The sequence below is a fragment of the Mustela putorius genome, unplaced genomic scaffold (genome assembly GCF_011764305.1).
Source record: "Mustela putorius furo isolate JIRA1106 unplaced genomic scaffold, ASM1176430v1.1 tig00003845_pilon_pilon_pilon, whole genome shotgun sequence".
Lineage (NCBI taxonomy): Eukaryota > Metazoa > Chordata > Mammalia > Carnivora > Mustelidae > Mustela > Mustela putorius.
The window spans coordinates 40,439,627-40,459,271 of NW_025421998.1; the positions used below are offsets into that span (position 1 = coordinate 40,439,627).

At 34.7% G+C, this 19,645-nt stretch overlaps 1 protein-coding gene across 5 annotated transcripts in view; it reads left to right on the forward strand.

Moving 5' to 3' along the window:
• The window catches only part of C1GALT1 (core 1 synthase, glycoprotein-N-acetylgalactosamine 3-beta-galactosyltransferase 1), a 38,745-nt gene that overhangs the window by 3,831 nt on the left and 15,269 nt on the right, over positions 1-19,645 (forward strand). For 3 of the 5 annotated variants that reach the window (XM_045062728.1, XM_004767825.3, XM_004767826.3), the window contains exon 2: positions 19,065-19,301. In XM_045062728.1, the coding sequence (XP_044918663.1) occupies positions 19,065-19,301 (237 nt within the window). Of the gene's footprint in view, positions 1-3,944; positions 4,008-19,064; positions 19,302-19,645 lie in introns of all 5 variants that reach the window. The other 2 variants (XM_013064173.2, XM_004767827.3) reach the window with 1 other exon arrangement.

Sequence of the window (19,645 nt, forward strand, 5' to 3'; positions counted from 1 at the left end):
CATGTGAGTATGTAGGTGAGTGTGTTCCCAACAGAGAACAGCAGATGCACAGACCCTCATGTTTGAGGAACAGCAAGGAATCCAGAGAACACAGCAAGGGAAACAGTAATAGGTTCAGTTTATGAAATTTCTATTTGTTCTTTTTGACCTATAAAAACCAAATACTAGGAGAAGAGATCAGAAAAAGAAGAGTGGGGATAGGATTGCAGACCACTGAGGTTCATCTTAAGGTTTTTGCTTTGTGTCTGAGGTTGGGAAGACATTGGAAGATTTTGAGCATATGAGTGATACAATCTTTTTTAAAAGATCACTGGTGAAATGGGTAAAAATGGATTGAAGAAAGAAGGATGCAAAGGGAAAAGTTGATTAGGAGTCAAAATAGTTGAGGGAGGGAGAGGAGAAGAAAGAAAAGGAGGAGGTGACTTGGACTAGGATGGTAGCAATGGACAGGTTAGAAGAGAGGAATGAGATCAAAAGCATATGAGATGATAGTGAAAAATAAGGTTACCCCATTGCCTGCCTCAAAGAGGTTTACAATTAATCTTTATATATTCTTCCTGAGATATTTTATGTATATATGATAAACTGGGTATATGTATATATGATAAACAGTTTAGTAGAGCACTTCTTTTTTTTTATATTTGAATGCATGGTAAATCTTTTTTTTTTTTTTTTAAGATTTTATTTGTTTATTGTAAGGACAGAGAGATCACAAGTAGGCAGAGAGGCAAGCAGAGAGAGAGGGGAAGCAGGCTCCCTGCTGAGCAGAGAGCTGGATGTGGGACTCAATCCCAGGACCTTGAGATCATGACCCAAGCCAAAGGCAGAGGCTTAAACCATTGAACCACCCAGGCACCCAGTAGAGGACTTTTTAACTGGAGCTGATTTTGACCCTAAGGGGACATTTGGCAGTGTCTAGAGACATTTTTCGTTGTCACAGTCCAGGGGAATACTATTGGCATCTAGTGAGTGGAGGCCACAAATGCTACTAAGCATCTTATGATGAACAGGATAGCCAATCACAAGAGAGAATCATCCAGCTCAAGAGGTCATTGGCTTAATGGGAGTTACAGAGGTTGAGGCATAGATGGTGGAGAAAAGATTGTGTTATATAGACAGAGAACACAGTAGGAATAGAATAGCCTCAGCATTGGGATATTTAGTTAACAGATTAAATACTGCAGTTGCTTAGGTGAGAGAGGATCTGAAATAGTAGAAATGGAGAGGGGGGGGGGATGGATTAAAAAAATTTATGAAATAAAATTGGCCAGATTTGGTGATTGGATATGGGGTGAGGGTAAGGGGAATGGGGAATGTTAAAAAATTAGAGACGCTTTGATTTCTAGTTTAGATAAACAGATGGCTTCTAGTAAAATAGGAAGCCATTGGTGAGTAATTTAGGTGATTGCCAGTAATTTTAGTTAAGATGAGCAGGTAGAAAGGGAATTAAGGAAGCTGAGGAGTCACTTTTGGGCATGTTGAATTTAATTAAGGTCAAGACAGAAATGTTTAATGTGTATGTGAGTCAAACTTGGAGAAGTCTGAAAAGGATCAAGAGATCCTCTTGTGTAAGAAGTGTGGGGATTTTAGTGCAGTTTGGTTTTTTTTTAGATTATCTCTATAGATGAAGTAGCCTACCTTTATTTAATTTTTGTCAAAAAAAGTAATAGATGTTACTTGATAAAAGCATTAAAACATAAGTTTATAAAATGAAATAAAAGCCCTTCTTGCTCATGCCACCTAGTTAAGACTAGGTGTTATCTACTTCTCAGAAGTAGATAATAAAATTTATTAAATAACAAAATTTTATTTTGTTATAATAAATTTATATTTATTATATAAATTTAAATAATAATTAAAAAATTTACTTTGTTAAATATCTTTATATACACCTTTCCAGAATTATGTATACAGAATCATTTAAGAAGCCAAATGTGATTATTCTATACAGACTGTAGTACTTTGTCTTAAAAAATAAATCTTTCATCTTACACAGTTTTCATGAATGAAGTTGTGTTATGGAAGAAAATAAATGAAAAGGGTAAAGTGGAGACAAAGACTAAGAGATAAAGCAACATCTCTTTGATATAAAGTAAAAGATGCAAATACACAGAAATGTGAAAGAAAACAGTCTTTTCTGTATATACATATTCTGTGTCTACTGTTTCAGTTTCAGTTTTTTAATTTTTCTTTACATTTTTTCTGATTTAAAATGTAGCCACTATACCTTACAAGCAAAAAAGTCGTAACTGCCAAATATGCAAAGATTTTTCCTTATTAGCACATATAGATCATTGTTTTGCCAGCTGCAGAGTAGTCTGTGGTCCAGATGTACCATGTGAATTTAACCAATTCCTTATCAACCGACAAACATCTATGGCAATGGCTGCCGTCAATATCTTTTCAGACTTATGTTTGTGTACATAGGAAAAATTTCTGATGATGAAATGATGGGTCAGGTCATAGTCATTTAAAATTTTAAAATAGGGGCGCATGGGTGGCTCAGTGGGTTAAGCCTCTGCCTTCGGCTCAGGTCATGGTCTCAGGGTCCTGGGATTGAGCTCCTGCCAAGCAGGGAGCCTGCATCCCCCTCTTCTCTTTGCTTGCCTCTCTGCTACTTGTGACCTCTCTCTCTCTCTCTCTCTCTGTGTCAAATAAATAAATAAAATCTTAAAAAATATATATATGTGTTTTAAAAAGCCAGTGGTTGCATAGTATATCTTAAAAAAAATTTTTTTTTAATATATTGCCAAATTGCCCTTCCAAAAGACAGTAAATGTATGTATTGTGAGAATGCATGAGTGCCAGTTTTCTCTTCCATGTCATGATAAGTGTAATTAAACATTTTTTGCTAGTATGATAGATTAAAAATAGTATTTCTGCATTTGAATTACTTTAATGTGAAATTTGAACATCCTTGACCATTGTAATTTCTTCTTCTGCAAATCCTTTATTTTCTTTATATGTTTTTATGTTAGATTGATCTTTTGTCTTTTTCATTATGATACTTTTTGGCATTTTTTGCTGTACAGATTTTTTTTTTAACATTTTGTACAGAAACATCTCTAAACCAGCAATTTTACTGCCAGAAGTTTAACCAATGAGTAATTTCATACAATTTTCCTATAGTCATGGTATCTGAGTTTTGAAAAGATACCAATTTCATGTTAAAATGTAAAAAGATATTTTCTTCTAGTTTTGTTATAATTTCATTTTTTAAAATATTGTAATCTTAGAAACATTAGGAATTTGAAAGAGGTAGGAATCCAGCTGGCTGATTTTTATTTTTTTCCCAAAAGACTATTTCATTATCATTACTTGAATAAACCATCTTTTTCTTGATTTGAAATGCTGTGTATATTATGTATTAAATTTCTATATGTATTTGTTTTTTTAATAGACTCTCTATTTCAGTCTAGTAAAGACCACCAGGGATATATATCTTTAAGCTGACAAAGGTTAATTAACTTGCTGCTGTGAGGGAGACCACACACCAGACCAAACTGCCTGCATTTTACTAAATAAAGAAAGGACAGCGTTATTATAGGATTTTGAAGAAGGGTGGAGTTTAGACAAAATTTAAATGAAGCAATATTTGATAGGTTTGAAGTATAGCAAGGCTGTGTGTCAAGGGGTTAATTAACATCAGGCCTGGGCTGAGAAGCAAACTCAAAGTCCTCTACCTTAGAGAATATACAGTTAAGATAAATGTGGAATGTTGTGTCTGGGAAACCCTATCTGAAACTCCGATTTGGAAATTAAGACTGCTGTTATTTGATGAATGATCCATCATCCATATAAGAATGGGATGTTCCAGTCTCACTGATACACTTTCAGATCGCTTAGTACTGATGGCACGGTTGTAGAGGAAAAAAGTTTCTCAGCATTATGTCTGTAGTATTAATTAAAAGCATTAAAATTTTTTTTTTTTTACTGATTCATAGATAAATTGATATGTCTGTTTGGCCTGAATGTCGAATTGTTCTACCTATATACCACTGTTCATTGTAAGTAATATATTTTCATCTCTAATAGCCTTAATCTGCCCTCCAACCTGCAATGCTCCTTTAAGGAATTTCCAGTTATTCTCATAATTATTTTCTAAACAACATTATGAATAACTTTTTACTATACTACTTGATTTTTAAAAATCTTATATTTTAAGTGGATCCATTAGGCTTAACTCTACCCCGACACACCTATCCAGAATTTTTCAGGTATACTCACATACTTCTCTTTTACAAATCTTTTGAATGCTTTTACTGAGTTATTTAACTTTTTAAAATTTTCTTGTATTTAAAAAGCAATAAAAAATAAAATCTTGTAACAATACATATATAGGTTATTTTGGAGAAAATCAACATTGTTATTCTTTTTTTCCAATGTTTTGTTGTAAAATACAAATAAGATTTACCATTTTAATCATTTTAAGTGCACATTTCAGTGATATTAAATACATTTATATTGTTGTGCAACTATTACCACCATCTGTCTCCAGAACTCTTCATCTTGCAAAACTGAAACTCTGTACCCATTAAACAGTAATTTCCCATAACTCTCTGGCAACCACCATTCTCTGTCACTATGATTTTAACTGGGTGTCTCCTATCTCAGGCAACCACCAGTGTCTGGCAACCACCATTCTACTTTCTGTTTCTATGGTTTTAACTGAGTGTCTCTTGTAAGTGGAATTATATAGTATTTGTCTTTTTGTGACTGGCTTATTTCATTTAACATGATGTCAGAGTTCATCCATGTTACAGCACACGTCAAAATTTCCTTTCTTTAAAGGCTGAGTAATACTCCATTGTATGCACATAACACATTTTGCTTATTCATTTATCCATTGATGGACACTTGGATTAATTCTGCATTTTAGCTATCGTGAATATTGCTGCTATAAACATGGGTGTACAGATACCTCTTTGAGACCTTGCTTCCAATTCTTTTGGTCATATGCCCAGAAGTGGAAGTACTGGATCCTGTGGTAACTCTAAATTTTTAATTTTTTTGTGAGCTACCATACTACTTTCCACAGTGGCTTTACATTGTACATTTCTGTACATTTTACAGTATAGTGCACAAGTATTTGCATTTCTCCACATCCTTGCCAACACTTACTGTTTTGATAGTGGCCATCCCAATAGATGTGATATGGTACCTCATTATAGATTTGATTAGAATTTCCCTGAGTATCAGTGATGTTGAGCATCTTTTCACCTTCAACATGCTCTTAACTTATCAACCAGTTGTATATCTTGTTTGGAAAATGTCTTTTCAAGTCCTTCGCCCATTTTATTGGTTTTGTTGTTAAGTTTTAGGAGTTCTTTATATATTCTGGACGTTAATCCCCTATCAGATAGATGACTTGCAAATATTTCTTCCATTCTGTAGGTAGCCTTTTTAATTTGTTGATAGTATCTTTTAATATATAAAATTTTTAAATTTTCATGAAGTCCAGTTTAACTAATTTTTCTTTTGTTGCTTGTGTCTTTGATGTCCTATCAAAGAAATCATTCTCAATTCCAGTATCAGGAAGTTTTTTTCTCTTGTTTTATTCTAAGAGCTTTATAGTTTTATATTTAGGTCTTTGATCTATTCTGAGTTGATTTCTGTATATGATGTTAGATAAGGGTCCGGTTTCATTCTTTAGTGTGTGGATATTCTGTTTTCCTAGCACTTTTGTCAAAAGATTGTCCTCTGTTTATTGAATGCATGTGGCCTATTTGTTGAAAATATTTTGACCATAAATGCATGTGTTTATTTCTGAGCTCTCTATTCTGTTCCATTGGCCTATATGTCTATCTTTATCCCAGTGCCACTGTTTTGATTACTGTAGCCTTTGTAGTAAGTTTTAAAATTAGGAACTGTGAGTCCTCTGGTTTTATTCCCTTGACATTCCATATGAATTTTATGATGGATATTTCTGTTTCTTCAGAAAACATCACTAGATTTTGATAGCAATTGTGTTAAGTTTATAGATAACTTTGGGCAGTATTGATCTCTTAATTATATTCTTCCAATCCACGAACATGGGATGTCTTTCCATTTATTTATGTGCAAAAAATATTTATGTTCTCATGGAATAGTAACAAGGTATTTTCACTTTTGATTTTCTGAAGCTAAAATTGTGTGAATATTTTTCAAACTATTTTATCATCTTAATAAGTTAGTAATAGAAAATGCTTTTAGTCTGTCTCAATTCATATGTATTTGTATTATAGTTCATATGAGTTGAAAACACACCAAAGGAAATTATATATATATATAGAGAGAGAGAGAGAGAGTTCATATCTATTTTATGTTTTGGGGTTAAAGAAGTGTAAAAGCTTCAAATGATGGAACCATATATGATTTTTTATTTAGTATATTAGGTGGTATAAATATAGATCTCTGCTTGCAAAATTCATTTCAACTGTTCCCCCCTTTAGTAAACAAACACACAAACATTTGAATGCATTTTGTAAGCCAGGCAGTGTGTTAGGTGCTAGAGAGGTAGAGATAAGAGCCATAGCCTCTTTTCCTGAGGAACTCATAGTCTAATGGGAAAGAGATGCACTTACTGTATTTCACAGTATGATATATACATAGTAGGAAGTGGGAATAAAGGAACAAGGACACATTCAAGGGAGAGTAATTAATTTGATAAGGCAGTAGGAAAGAGTGGTCATGGGAAATACTGAAACTGAAGCAACCTTGAAAGAATTATGTATCTATATAGTAGACAAAATAGAGCAAGGCAGACCAAGCAGAAAAGACTAGAATGGCCGAAGTCATCCAAATGAAAGGTCATGGCAAACTTGGAGAATGGCTGAATGTTCTTTGCAGATAAGAGAGTATGAGAAGTAAGAAAGCAGGAAGGCAAACTAGAGCCAGTCTTGTGTACCAAATAAGCAGTATGTTCTTGATCCTTGTATAGTTCACCTTTGTCCGAAATCCTAGGATGGAAATAATTTTTCCTCAGAATTTTGAAGGATTTTATCTATTGCCTCTAGCTTTTAGCATTGTTGTTTAAAAGTCTAAAACTATTAATTCCTCGGGCACCTAGGTGACTTATCCGGTAAGCATCTGCCTTAGGCTTAGGTCATAATCTCAAGGTCCTGGGATCAAGGCCTGTGTTGGGCTCCCTGCGGGGCAGGGAGTCTGCTTCTTCCTCTTCCTCTGCCCCTCCCCCATTCATGCTTTGTCTCTCGCTTTCTCTCTCAAGTAAATAAATGATTTTTAAAAAATTAAAAAAAATAAAACCATTTAATTCCTATCTCTGCCTCATTCTCTTTTTCTTGCAGAATGGATTTTTACCAAAATTACCTGATACCACATCTTAGTGGGTCTTTTTGTTCAGAATATTAGCTATCCTTGGATCCTTTCAATCTGGAAATGTCCTTGAAATATTTGATTGTTGGTTTCCTACCCTCTTTTTTATCTGTACCTGTAAACTGATCCTTAGTTATCAATTTTGTCTCTTATTTTCCATCTCCTTATCTTTTTGTTTGGTTTGCTTTGAGGGTGATTTCCTTAACTTTATCCTATGGCTGTTCTATTCAGGTTTTTTATTTTCTTATAGTTTAATTGTGGAGTTCTTTTAGTCCTCTTAGTTTTTTTCTTGGTCTTACTCTTACTCTTTTTTCATGAATAGAATGGCATGACATTTCTTAATATCTCAGAATTCAATGATTAGGTTTTTCTTAGTTTTCATCTCATTATATCCTCTCTTCAGTTTGCTTTAAATTTGACTTTGTTGTTTTTTTTCTTTCATATTAGAGGCTTTCCTTAAAATACCTGGTGATTCTTAAGTGGCTATTGATATTTTAGAGTAGATACTAAAAAGCTGATTAAAATTTCTGTATGCATTGTTAGGGCTGTGCAGTACTATTCACTATATGATGATTGAACTAGAATGATTGCTGAAACTTCTGGGGATTCCATACAGCAAAACCAAACCACGCAATTTTTAACTTTCCCAGTGACAAAGTTACCATAGCAGATGATACTAATAATTTGTCCAAGTTTCTGTATCTCTTTTCTGTTCATAGGCTCCTACTGTATATTCATCCCCATTATCTGTCTCCTAAGGTTCTTTGTTGCTGGGCTGCCCTCACACTGCCAGAGCCAGTTTTGCCAATGTATAAGCTATGAGAGTGTCTGGGAATTTTATTTCCTAAGGCCAGCCCTTAACCAATTATTAATTATATGAATACAACTCTGAGGTACAGCTGGCATTGCCTCCAGAACTACCCTAGGGTATGGAGCTAAAATTATCTCCCATGGAACTTTGCATGACCTTCTTTTCCTCCCTGGCCTACTTACCTAAAGTTTTTCTAGGGAAGACTTTTTATGAAATTTCTTTTTTTTGTTTGTTTGTTTGTTTTAAGATTTGTTTAATTAATTTATTTATTTGTTTATTGCCAGAGGTAGAGAGAGAGAAAGAGCACGTGTGCCAATGAGCACACAAGCAGGGCAAGCAGCAGACGGAGGGAGAAGCAGGTTCTCCGCTGAGCAGGGAGCCTGATGTGGGACTCGATCCCAGGACCCTGGGGTTATGACCTGAGCTGAGGGCAGATGATTAACTGATGGAGCCACTCAGGCATCCCCAGGGAGTACTCTCTAATAAACCACTTTTACACAAAGGTCTTCTTTCATGGTTTCCTTTCCGAAGACCCAACTTTTTAAGATAGCATTAACATTTGGGGCTGCGTTCCCTTTGGTGACGTATTATTTTGGAGTGAGAGTAGACTGATTTTTTTTTTAAATTCTGTCTGTATTTTGGGCCCTCTTTGTCAGAGATTGGTATCAAACTTTTACATAAAAGAAGAATTGGTTAAGTTCTACTTAACTTCCTGACTGATTCATGTGTACCAGCATACTTCAGAACTATTGCGAGCGCAGTTCCAAACCACTGCAATAAAACAAATATCATAATAAAGCAAGTCAGATGAATTTTTGGTTTCCCCATGCATATAAAAGTTATGTTTATGCTGTACTGTAGTGTGTTAAGGATGCATTAGCATTATGTCTTTAAAAAATGTACATACCTTAATTTACTTTATTGCTAAAAAAAAAAAAAGTGCTAACCATCATCTGAGCTTTCAGTGAGTCATAATCTTTTTGCTAGTAAAGGGTCTTGTCTTTATGTTGATAGCTGCTGACTGATCAGGATAGTGATTCCTGCAGGTTGGAGTGGCTGTAACAATTTCGTAAAATAAGACAACAATGAAGTTTGCTGCATCTGTTTACTCTTCCTTTCATTAACGATACCTCTTTGGCATAGATACTGTTTGATAGATTTTATGCACGTAGAACTTCTTTCAAAATTGGAGTCAGTCCTCTCAAACCCTCTCATGTTTTATTAACTAAGTTTATGTAAAATTCTAAACCTTGTTGCCATTTCAACAATTTTCATAGCATCTTCATCAGGAGTAAATTTCATCCCAAGAAATCACTTTCTTTGCTCATCTCTAAGAAGCAACTCCTCATCTATTCAGGTTTTTTCATAAGATAGCAGCAATTCAGTCACATCTTTAGGCTCCATTTCTAATTCTAGTTATCTTGCTGTTTCTACCATACCTGCAGTTACTTCCTCCCCTGAAGTCTTAAACCCCTTCACAGGCATTCGTGATAGTTAGAATCAACTTCTTCTAAACTCCTGTTCATGTTGATATTTTGACATCTTCCCATGAATCATGAATGTTCTTAATGCCATCTAGAATATTGAATTCCCTCCAGAACGTTTTTAATTTATCCTGCCCAGCTGTATCAGAGGATTCAGTATCTATGGCAGCTATAGCTTTATGAAACGTATTTCTTTTTTTTCGCCAAGATTTTATTTCTTGGAGAGTACGCATGTGCACAAGTAGTGGGGAGGAGCAGAGGGAGAAGGAGAAGCAGATTCCCTACTCAGGAGGGAGCCTGATGCGGGGCTGCATCCCAGGACCCCAGGATTATGACCTGAGTCAAAGGTGCTTAACCAGTTGAGCCACCCAGGTGCCCCACAAAATGTATTTCTTAAATAATAAGACTTGAAAGTTGAAAATTACTCCTTGATCTATGGGCTGCAGAATGGATGTTGTATTAGGAGACATGAAAACAACTTTAATCTTGTCCATCTCTGTTAGAGTTCTGGGGTAACCACTTGCATTGTCAATGAGCAGTAGTATTTTGAAAGCAATCTTTTTTTCTGAGCACATGTCTCAACAGTAGGCTTAAAATATTAAATAAACAATGTTGTAAACAGATATGATGTCATCCAGGCTTTGTTGTTCCCTTTCCAGAGCACAGGCAAACTAGATGCAGCATAATTATTAAGGGTTGTAACATTTTCAGAATGGTAAGTGAGCAGTGGCTTCAAGTTAAAGTTACCAGCTGCATTAGCCCCTAATGAGAAAGTCAGCCTGTCCTTTGAAACTGGGCATTGACTTCTCCCACCTAGTTCTCAAAGTCCTAAATGACATCTTTTCCTGTCAGTAGGCTCTTTCATCTATATTGAAAATCTGTTGTTTAGTGAAGCCGCTTTCAGTAATTATTCTTATATGAATTTCTCTGGATAACTTGGAGCTTCTACGTCAGCATGTGCTGCTTCATTTTACATTGTGGTCTTACGGAGAAGGCTTCTTTCCCTTAGACCTCATGAACCAAATTTTGCTAGCTTCAAACTTTTCTTGTATACTCACTTACCTCTCTCAGCCTTCACTGAATCAAAGAGTTAGGACCTTGCTTTAGATTAGGCTTTCGCTTAAGGGAATGTTGTGGCTGGTTTGACATTCTATCTGAACTATTAAAGTACTCTCCAAATTAGCAATATCAAAATCAGCTATTTTGGTTTATTATTATTTGTGAGTTGACTGGGGTAACACTTTTAGTTTCTTATAAGGACTTTGCATTTACAACTTGGCTGTTTGGCACAAGAAGCCTGGTTTTTGGCCTGTCTTGGCTTTCAAACATGCTTTCCTCCCTAAGCTTAATCATTTCTAGCTTTTCATTTAAAGTGAGAGACATGTGATTCTTCCTTTCACTTGAACATGAAGAGCCCATTGTAGAGTTACTGATTGACTTAATTTCAATATTCTTGTGTCTCAGGGCATAGGGAGGTCTTAGGAGAGGGAGAAAGAGGAATGGCCAATCGGTGGAGCAGACAGAACACACACAACATTTATCGATTAAGTTTGCCATCTTATATGTCTGCAGTTTGTGACACCCCAAACTATTATAATAGTAGCACCAAAGATCAGCAGTTAGAGTTCACTGTAAAAAATATAGCAATGAAGAAGTTTGAAATATCCTGAGAACTGCCAAAATGTGACACAGAGAAATGAAGTGACATGGTGTTGGAAAAGTAGTGCTGATAGACTTACTGGACAAAGAGTTACTACAGACCTTCAATTTGTAAAAAAACAACAACAAAAAACTAGTATCTGCAAAGCACAGTAAAGGAAAGCACAGTGAAAATAAAGTATGCCTATATAAAAATTATGTTTTTTGAAAGATTTAAGTATTTTATCCAAGAAAAGCCTAGACCTTTTTGAAGTCTGGCTCTTTGACAACATTCTTTATTTCCTTTGTTTTTATTTATTCATTTAGTTTTTATACCTTGAATCAGCTTTGATAATTTGCTTTTTTAGAGAAATGTGTTTCATTTAGGTTTTTGTGTTTAATAGCTGTTATATAAAATGTTCTTTTGGATTACTTTTAATTTTATCTGTGAATGTGGATGTAGTTTAAATCCGAATCGGAACAAACCCACTGTAAAAAGACATTTGTGAACTAATTGAGGCAATTTGATTATAGAAGACAGGAAAATTTGATTATACCCTTGGATTGGATGAGTCCAAAGAATTATTGTTAATTTTTTTAGGCACTGATAATTCTGTTAGACATTTGATTATGGCTTTTTATTTCATTAATCTTAATTATTTTTCTATTTTGAATTTTATTGATTTCTGTTATTTCATTCATTGTGCTTGCTTTAGGCTTATTTTGCCCTTTTTCTTGGTTTTTGAAGTGGGAACTTGAGTTGATTGGAGACTTTTTCTCTTTTCTAACGTAAGCATTTAGTGCTGTAAGTTTTCTTGAGAACTGCTTTAGTTGTGTCCCTCTCTTTTTAAACTCTTTCATCACTTTTTTGTGTCCCTGTGTAATTAACAACACTGTAAATTCCACAAGGGCAGGGAAAGATATTTTATTTTAGCTTTTCCCAGTGTTTAGCACAGTGCCATATAATTGTAATGAATTTTGAACTTTAAAACTTGCATGTAGTATCTCAGCAGCTTAGCTCGATAATCTGGAACTGTAGGGGAACCTGGGTGGCTCAGTGGGTTAAAGCCTCTGCCTTCCGCTTTGGTGATGTTCCCAGGGTCCTGGGATCGAGCCCCACATCGGCCTCTCTGCTCAGCGGGGAGCCTGCTCCCTCCTCTCTCTCTTCGCCTGCCTCTCCGTCTACTTGTTATCTCTGTCTGTCAAATAAATAAATAAAATTAAAAAAAAAAATCTGGAACTGTAAAGAAACAAAATTAGTAGGAATATTCTCAAAGAGAATATTGCAAATAAAATTTTATTTTATATAATAGAATTTTATTTAGCTTAAAAATGTATTGAAAAGGAGGTATGGATTAAGTGTTTAGGAATAAGCCTTTTTAATATAAAGAAACATTTGAATTCTTATTAGGAAGAGTACTGTAGGAGAGCAGAGGCATGAAAATTTAGTCTGGAAACAGTTCTGATCTCTCTGCATTCTTTTCACAGTCTTTCTTAGATCCCATGGACTTTTCATTTTTTATATCTTTACATCTCAATATTTGTCAATAGAGCAAAACCGTTTTTTTTTTTTTCTTGAATCTGCTCGTAACAATGTCTTCTTATCTTCCATTTAAAGGTAATTTTAGAAAAAAAATGAATTAAACAAAAGGTAATTTTAGAAAGGGCAAAAGATGTAGAAAGTTGATGGGTTACTATACATGCAAGTGTGATATAACAGGAAAAAAACCTATAAACTTTAAGTGAAATGTGAGTTAGAATCCCAGTTTACCATGTTGACTGTGTGGTTCAGGTCAATTTAATTTCTCTGAAACTCAGCTTCCTCATTTGTAATATAGAGATACTACTGTCAGGTTTTACAGTTGTGAAGATCAGAGAAAACAGAAGTTTTAAACATAATGCCTCATATAGTATATTTGTAAGCATTTATACACTGTATCACTATATAAAATTACTCAGTTTTGTAAGGAAAGTCTTTTAGGGAAAAAACCATCAAAAATCACCTTAATATAGCTTGAAATACATGTTGAATATGTAAAGCAGTGAATGAATAGTATAATACAGAAAAAATTTCGAATAGTAGACTGACATCTCTGGCAGGAGTACCAAAATTTAAAAACAACGAAAAACGAACACTGAAAACCTCAGATTTTAGGGACTTTTATTGTGAATTCCATTGACTCCCTAGAAGCCTAAAAATTGGAGGAAGACATGATCTCATGTTTAAAGGGTATTAAAGTCTTATTCAGAGGATATTAGTGACTAGTGGCTTGACTAAAAACAAAGCATAAAAGAAGTGGAACATATATCTATAAGGATAAAAGATCAATCTGCCCTCAGACTTTTCTGGCACCCATGTGAGAGGACCCTTGTGAGAGGATCAATATTTACAGAGTTTTTACTTGGTCAAGTTGTGCTTCATATATAAAGACAGTAGTAGACGGTCTCAAGCCTGCAAGAATTTAGAATATAGCAGCAATGAGCACTATTACAAAAATTACTTGCTGAAATTCAGCCAAAAACATGACATTAATGAAGAACTCACATATAAAGGAGCTGTAATGAAAGGACTATTAATGAGCTTATAATCCAAATTAATACATGCCCAGGATTAAGCAGTCATGGGAATTACAGTATAATTTATAGAATGTAAACTGCAAAATTTACAGAATAAAAATAGTTCACAAAAGTTGTGTGGGGGAGAGTATATATGTTCTGATTTCCACATTTCCATAACAAGAAATTAATAGGAACTATCTAAAATTTTAAAAGGTAGTTTTAAAAAAGGGCCTACTCTATTGCTATATATTTTTCATAGTCTTTTTCTTGTCTTTTTTGAAGGCTCATTTAGAAGAGAGGAGTCATATTATAAATGTTTAGCTGACTTGCAGAGTTCATTTAGATTCATTTCATTTCCCTTTTTTCTTATACATTCAAGTAAATCTAACTTAATATGTTAAATCCTTAAAATAGCATGACTAACATTCATTCTGAAAAACTATACATGCAAGTGTATATGTAAAATGGCTAGGAATCTGACTTCTTGAATCATATTGCTAGTGTGACCCTGGGAAGGTTACTTACCTTTTTGTGAGTTTGCCTGTAAAATGAGATTGATAGTCCCACATTTTTTGCTTACAGTTAATTCACATAAAGCTCTTGATACAGGGCTCAACTGGTAGCCACAGTTATCCCTCCTTCCATCTCTTGTTTACAAAGATGTTATTCATTGTTTCTGAGTGGTGGGATTTGGGGTGATTTTTATCTTTTTCACATTGTTCTATATTGCTTGATTCCTTTTTTACAATGAATAACACAAAGCTGTCCCTTAAAAAATAAAATAAAAATTACAAATTTTCGTTGTCCCAGCACTTCTTTTGCAACTAAAATCTCAATTATGGAACCTGAAAATCTGTATTTTTATATTTCATTTTATGAAATTTTGAAAATTTTTGAAAATCTTTATTTTTAAAATGCTCCTCAAATGATTCTGATTTTATATCGGGTTTGGAAAACATTTAATATTGAGACCTTTCCTCCACTTAATTTTAATTAATATATTAGAAGCCCCCAGAATGTGCAACTTAGTCATACAGTTCTCCAATCTGATCTACTTTAGCACTCTTGTAAAGCCTCTGCATTTGGCTCAGGTCATGATACCAGGGTCCTGGGATTGAGCTCCAGAGCCCCACATCGGGCTCTCTGCTCAGCAGGGAGCCTGCTTCCTCCTCTCTCTCTGCCTGCCTCTCTGCCTACTTGTGATCTCTGTCTGTCAAATAAATAAAATCTTAAAAAAAAAAAAATCTGAAGAGTTGAGGATGCTGATTTTTGCCAAAACTCAGAGTAAGATTTGGGGCGCATTGTGCCCATATGAGATGGCTGTTTTATACCAGGAACAAGAAAGAAAAATCAGAGTAAACGGAAATTTAATCATAAGGCAAGAGTCTTTGAAATTGGAAGGTGATTAGGTAAAAGCAATAGGGATAAGCCAGCACATGTTGGTTGATAATGCTCTGGAGGAGGAGGGTGAGGGGATGGTAGCCATCCAACAGCATCACAAGATATTTCTTAACTAAAAACAAGTTGTTTTAACATCAGGAAGTCAGTTTTCTTCCACTCACCCCAGAACAGGTGTGTTGCTAAAAAAGTGCCACCTCAGCTAAGAAAACCATAAAATGTCACTGGTTTCCTACAAACACTAAAGCCTCCAGGCTGCAGAAGTAGACTTGTTCTGAAACTCAATGTCTTAGAAAATGGTGGGGTAGCAGGTTAGTTTTCATAGTTACCGGAGCTGGATCACTGCTCACTTGATAGTCACTGTCTTGTAGTCCTTCCCTTTCTCAGTCATCGTGCTTTCTGCGACTATTGCTTTCTCCTCTAATACCAGGAGTAGTAGAGTCTGTAGCAGTGGAGAATTCATTTGGACTGTGCCCTTCTGAGACTGTGAAGTGATTGTATCTGGTACTAAGGTGAGGAAAGTCACAGCAAGAAGAAAATACAGTACAAAAAGAAGATAAGTGTGCTAGAAGGCAGACTGTCAGAGAATCAGAAGATGTGGGAAATTACTTGCAATGTAGCTCCTAGATGATATCTCAGTTTAAGTGTCTGCTAATATTACCGTAATAGCCTCCCTTCAGGTTTATTGCTTCAGTCTTATTCTGTTAATCTTTTTACATTTACCAGAAGAAAATTGGTGTTATGTTACCTTTCATTCACTTCTCTTGGCTTCATGTTTGCAGTTTATGGGATTTTCAAATTACCTCTATTGTGGGTAAATTCTTAATAATATACATTGTTATTTTAAAGAATTCCAGATACTCAAATAGTTCTCTTCAGCTTTTTTTTCTTATGTTATGATTAAACATTTCTATACATTACTCAGTGCTCATCACAGTAAGTGTATTCTTTATATCCTTTATCTGTTTCACCCATCCCCCACTGACTCCTTCTGCCAACCACCAATTCTCTGTATTTAAGACTCTGCTTCTTGTCTCTTTTTTCTGTTTGCTTGTTTTGTTTCTTAAGTTACACATATGGGTGAAACCATATGGTATTTGTCTTTCTCTGAGTTACTTCACTTAGCATTATAACCTCTAGATCTACAGATCTACCCATGTTTTTGGAAAGTTCTCATTCTTTTTTATGACTGAGTAATATTCCTCTGTGTGTGCTTGTGTGTGTGTGTCTCCCACATTTTTATCCATTCATGTATGAATGGATACTTGGGTTGCTTTCATATCTTGGCTGTTGTAAATAATGTTGCAACGTACATAGGGGTGCACATATCTTTTAGTATTAGTGTTTTTTATTTTCTTCAGATAAATATCCAGTAGTGGAATTACTGGATCATATAGTAATTCTACTTTTAATTCCTTGAGGACCCTCCATACTGTTTTCCACAATGGCAGCCCCAACAGGTTCCTTTTTCTCACATATCCTCGCCAACACTTGTTATTTATTTCTTGCCTTTTTGATTCTGGTCATTCTGACAGGGATGAGGTGATATCTCATTGTGGTTTTGACTTGCATTTCCCTGATGATTAATGATGTTTAGCATCTTATCATGTATCTGTGGACTATTTATATGTCTTTGGAAAAATATCTCTTTAGGTCCTCTGCCCATTTTTAACCAGATTATTATATGGGGTTTTTTGATGTGGAGTTGTACCAAGTTATTTCTGTATTTCAGATATTAAAAACTCTATCAGATTATATCATTTGCAAATGATCTTCAGGGTCTTTAGTGTTTCAAAAGAATCACTTAAACCAGGAGGGATATTTTCCCTGCGATTACAGATTATACCTTTTGGGAGTAAGGATTTCACTAAAAACCAATCTAAATGGGTAAAAGATGACACAACAAAGGAGAATTTGAGACCCCCTGTCAGGGAAAATAGCAACAAGACTGGGTAATCTTATTTCTGCTTTTCCTCTGGATAATTTTATAGGGGAGTTCAGTGGGACATACATGCTCTTCACCCATGAAGGCCCACCCTTCTGAACCTTAGAATGTAAGTTAAGATAGAGCAAAGGAAGTAAGTAAAGAGGTGCCCACCAGTTTCATGTGGGTAATTTACATTCCCATATCACTGAGCAACTTTGCTAATAACACTCTCTTTCCTTTACTTCAGCTTCCCCCTGGGGTCCTCCTTCTCAAACTTGAAGAGGGCCTGAGATCTGAGATATAAGATGAGCATGGTGTAGTTCCATAGCATGACAGTTTTACTTAGAGATTTGAGGATAAATATATTTTCATTAAATAGACATATATTAAACATGTATTAAAAGAGATAAAGTGAAAGGTCACATGATGGGTTTTTTCTATAAATTCTTTACTCTAGCAAATATTAATACAAAAAAGTACGTGAATAAAAAATGTAGAGCTTGGGCGCCTGGGTGGCTCAGTTGGTTAAGCAACTGCTTTCGGCTCAGGTCACGGTCCTGGAGTCCCAGGATCGAGTCCCGCATCGGGCTCCCAGCTCCATGGGGAGTCTGCTTCTCCCTCTGACCTTCTCGCCTCTCATGCTCTCTCTCACTGTCTCTCTCTCAAATAAATAAATAAAATCTTTAAAAAAAAAAAATGTAGAGCTCGGTGAATGTCAGGAAAGTTAACTATGTTAAACCACTAATTTATTCTGACAATTGCTTACTTCCTTTTTTCCATCCTTTTGCTCCTAAGTTTCTAATATATTTAATGTCTGTGTCCTATAAGCAACATGTAGTTAGGTTTATTTTTTCTCTAGTCTGGTTGGCAATCTTTATCTTTTAATTAGAGTTTTCAGTCTTTTACATTAACATCATTGGTGATATATTTACATTAAAATCAATCATATTACCATTTGTTTTCTGTTTATTTCATCTATTCTTTATCCACTGCTCTTTTTTCCTTATCTTGTTTTTGATTATCTTACTCATATTTTCTGTTTTAGTTATATATTTGTTTACTGTTTATTTTAATGATTATACTAGCAATTACATTACACATCATTAGTCTTTTAAAGCCTAGCATTAGTATTTTTCACCACATCTGGACAACAAAATGATTTTGGAACACAAACTCTATGTGTCCTCCTCATGATTTTTGTACTGCTTATGTCATTTGTTTTAATGATAATAGTAATAATACCTTGTGGGATATTATGTCATACATATTAATTTATATGTAATATGTACCATGTAATATAAAAAAGAAAAAAGGTAAATTTAAGTATTTTGACAGCAAAAAAGAAAAAAAAAATCATGGCAAGCAGGCTTGGGTTCACAAAGGATCCTGGTGGGAAATTTTTTTTTTTTTTTACTCTATTTACCCATGCCCCACCGTAACAATGATTTTCTAACTTATTACTCATCTGTTTTATTGAACTGTCCACAGGGTGTGTTTTAGCTGCAACTAAGAGGATGAAAGTTTTAAATTCTCTCAGAAATGTTCTTTTAGGGGAGCCTGGGTGGCTCAGTGGGTTAAGCTGCTGCCTTCGGCTCAGGTCATGATCTCAGGGTCCTGTGATCAAGCCCCGCTTCCGGCTCTCTGCTCAGCAGGGAGCCTGCTTCCTCCTCTCTCTCTGCCTGCCTCTCTGCCTACTTGTGATCTCTGCCACAAGTGTCTGTCAAACAAATAAATAAAATGAAATCTTAAAAAAAAAAAAAAGAAAAGAAATGTTCTTTTATATGGAAGGAAGTTAGATTTCCCATATGGTTAAAAGTAATCAACTTTTTGTGTGTGTGTTTTTTGTATGTTTTTTTTAAGTTACCAAGTTCTTTACTCATGATATGTATATTGCTTTCTAATTTATAACATCCTACTAATTTTTTTCTTACAGAAATACACTTTCGGGAAATGGCCTCTAAATCTTGGCTGAATTTTTTAACCTTCCTTTGTGGATCAGCAATTGGATTTGTTTTATGTTCTCAGCTATTTAGTATTTTGTTGGGAGAACAGGGTGATACCCAGCCTGATATTCTTCATAATGATCCGCATGCTAGGCATGCAGATGATAATGGACAAAATCATCTAGAAGGACAGATGAACTTCAATGCAGATTCTAGCCAACATAAAGGTATGGTTCACTTTATTAAGAAATAAACAAACCGTATTTTTCAGTCTGTGTAAGTGTTATGAGAATTGGAAAAAGCTATTTATGTGAATTTTGTTATACTTTTTTATTAAAATGAGCTTAATTCCCAATATTTAATGACCTTGCTTGTTTCCCTCAGGAAGGAAATTGCTAACACCCAGATTTATTTAGGGAATAAGATGTTAATTTTGAATTTATTTTAAAATAGAGACAGTTCCGAAAATGTAACTTGGGGGAAGGCAAAACTTTTCAGATTAGATTTTTAAAAATTATTTATTTAGTCGGATTTTGTTTTCATGTTTTATGTGTTTTTAGTGTTTTTGCTA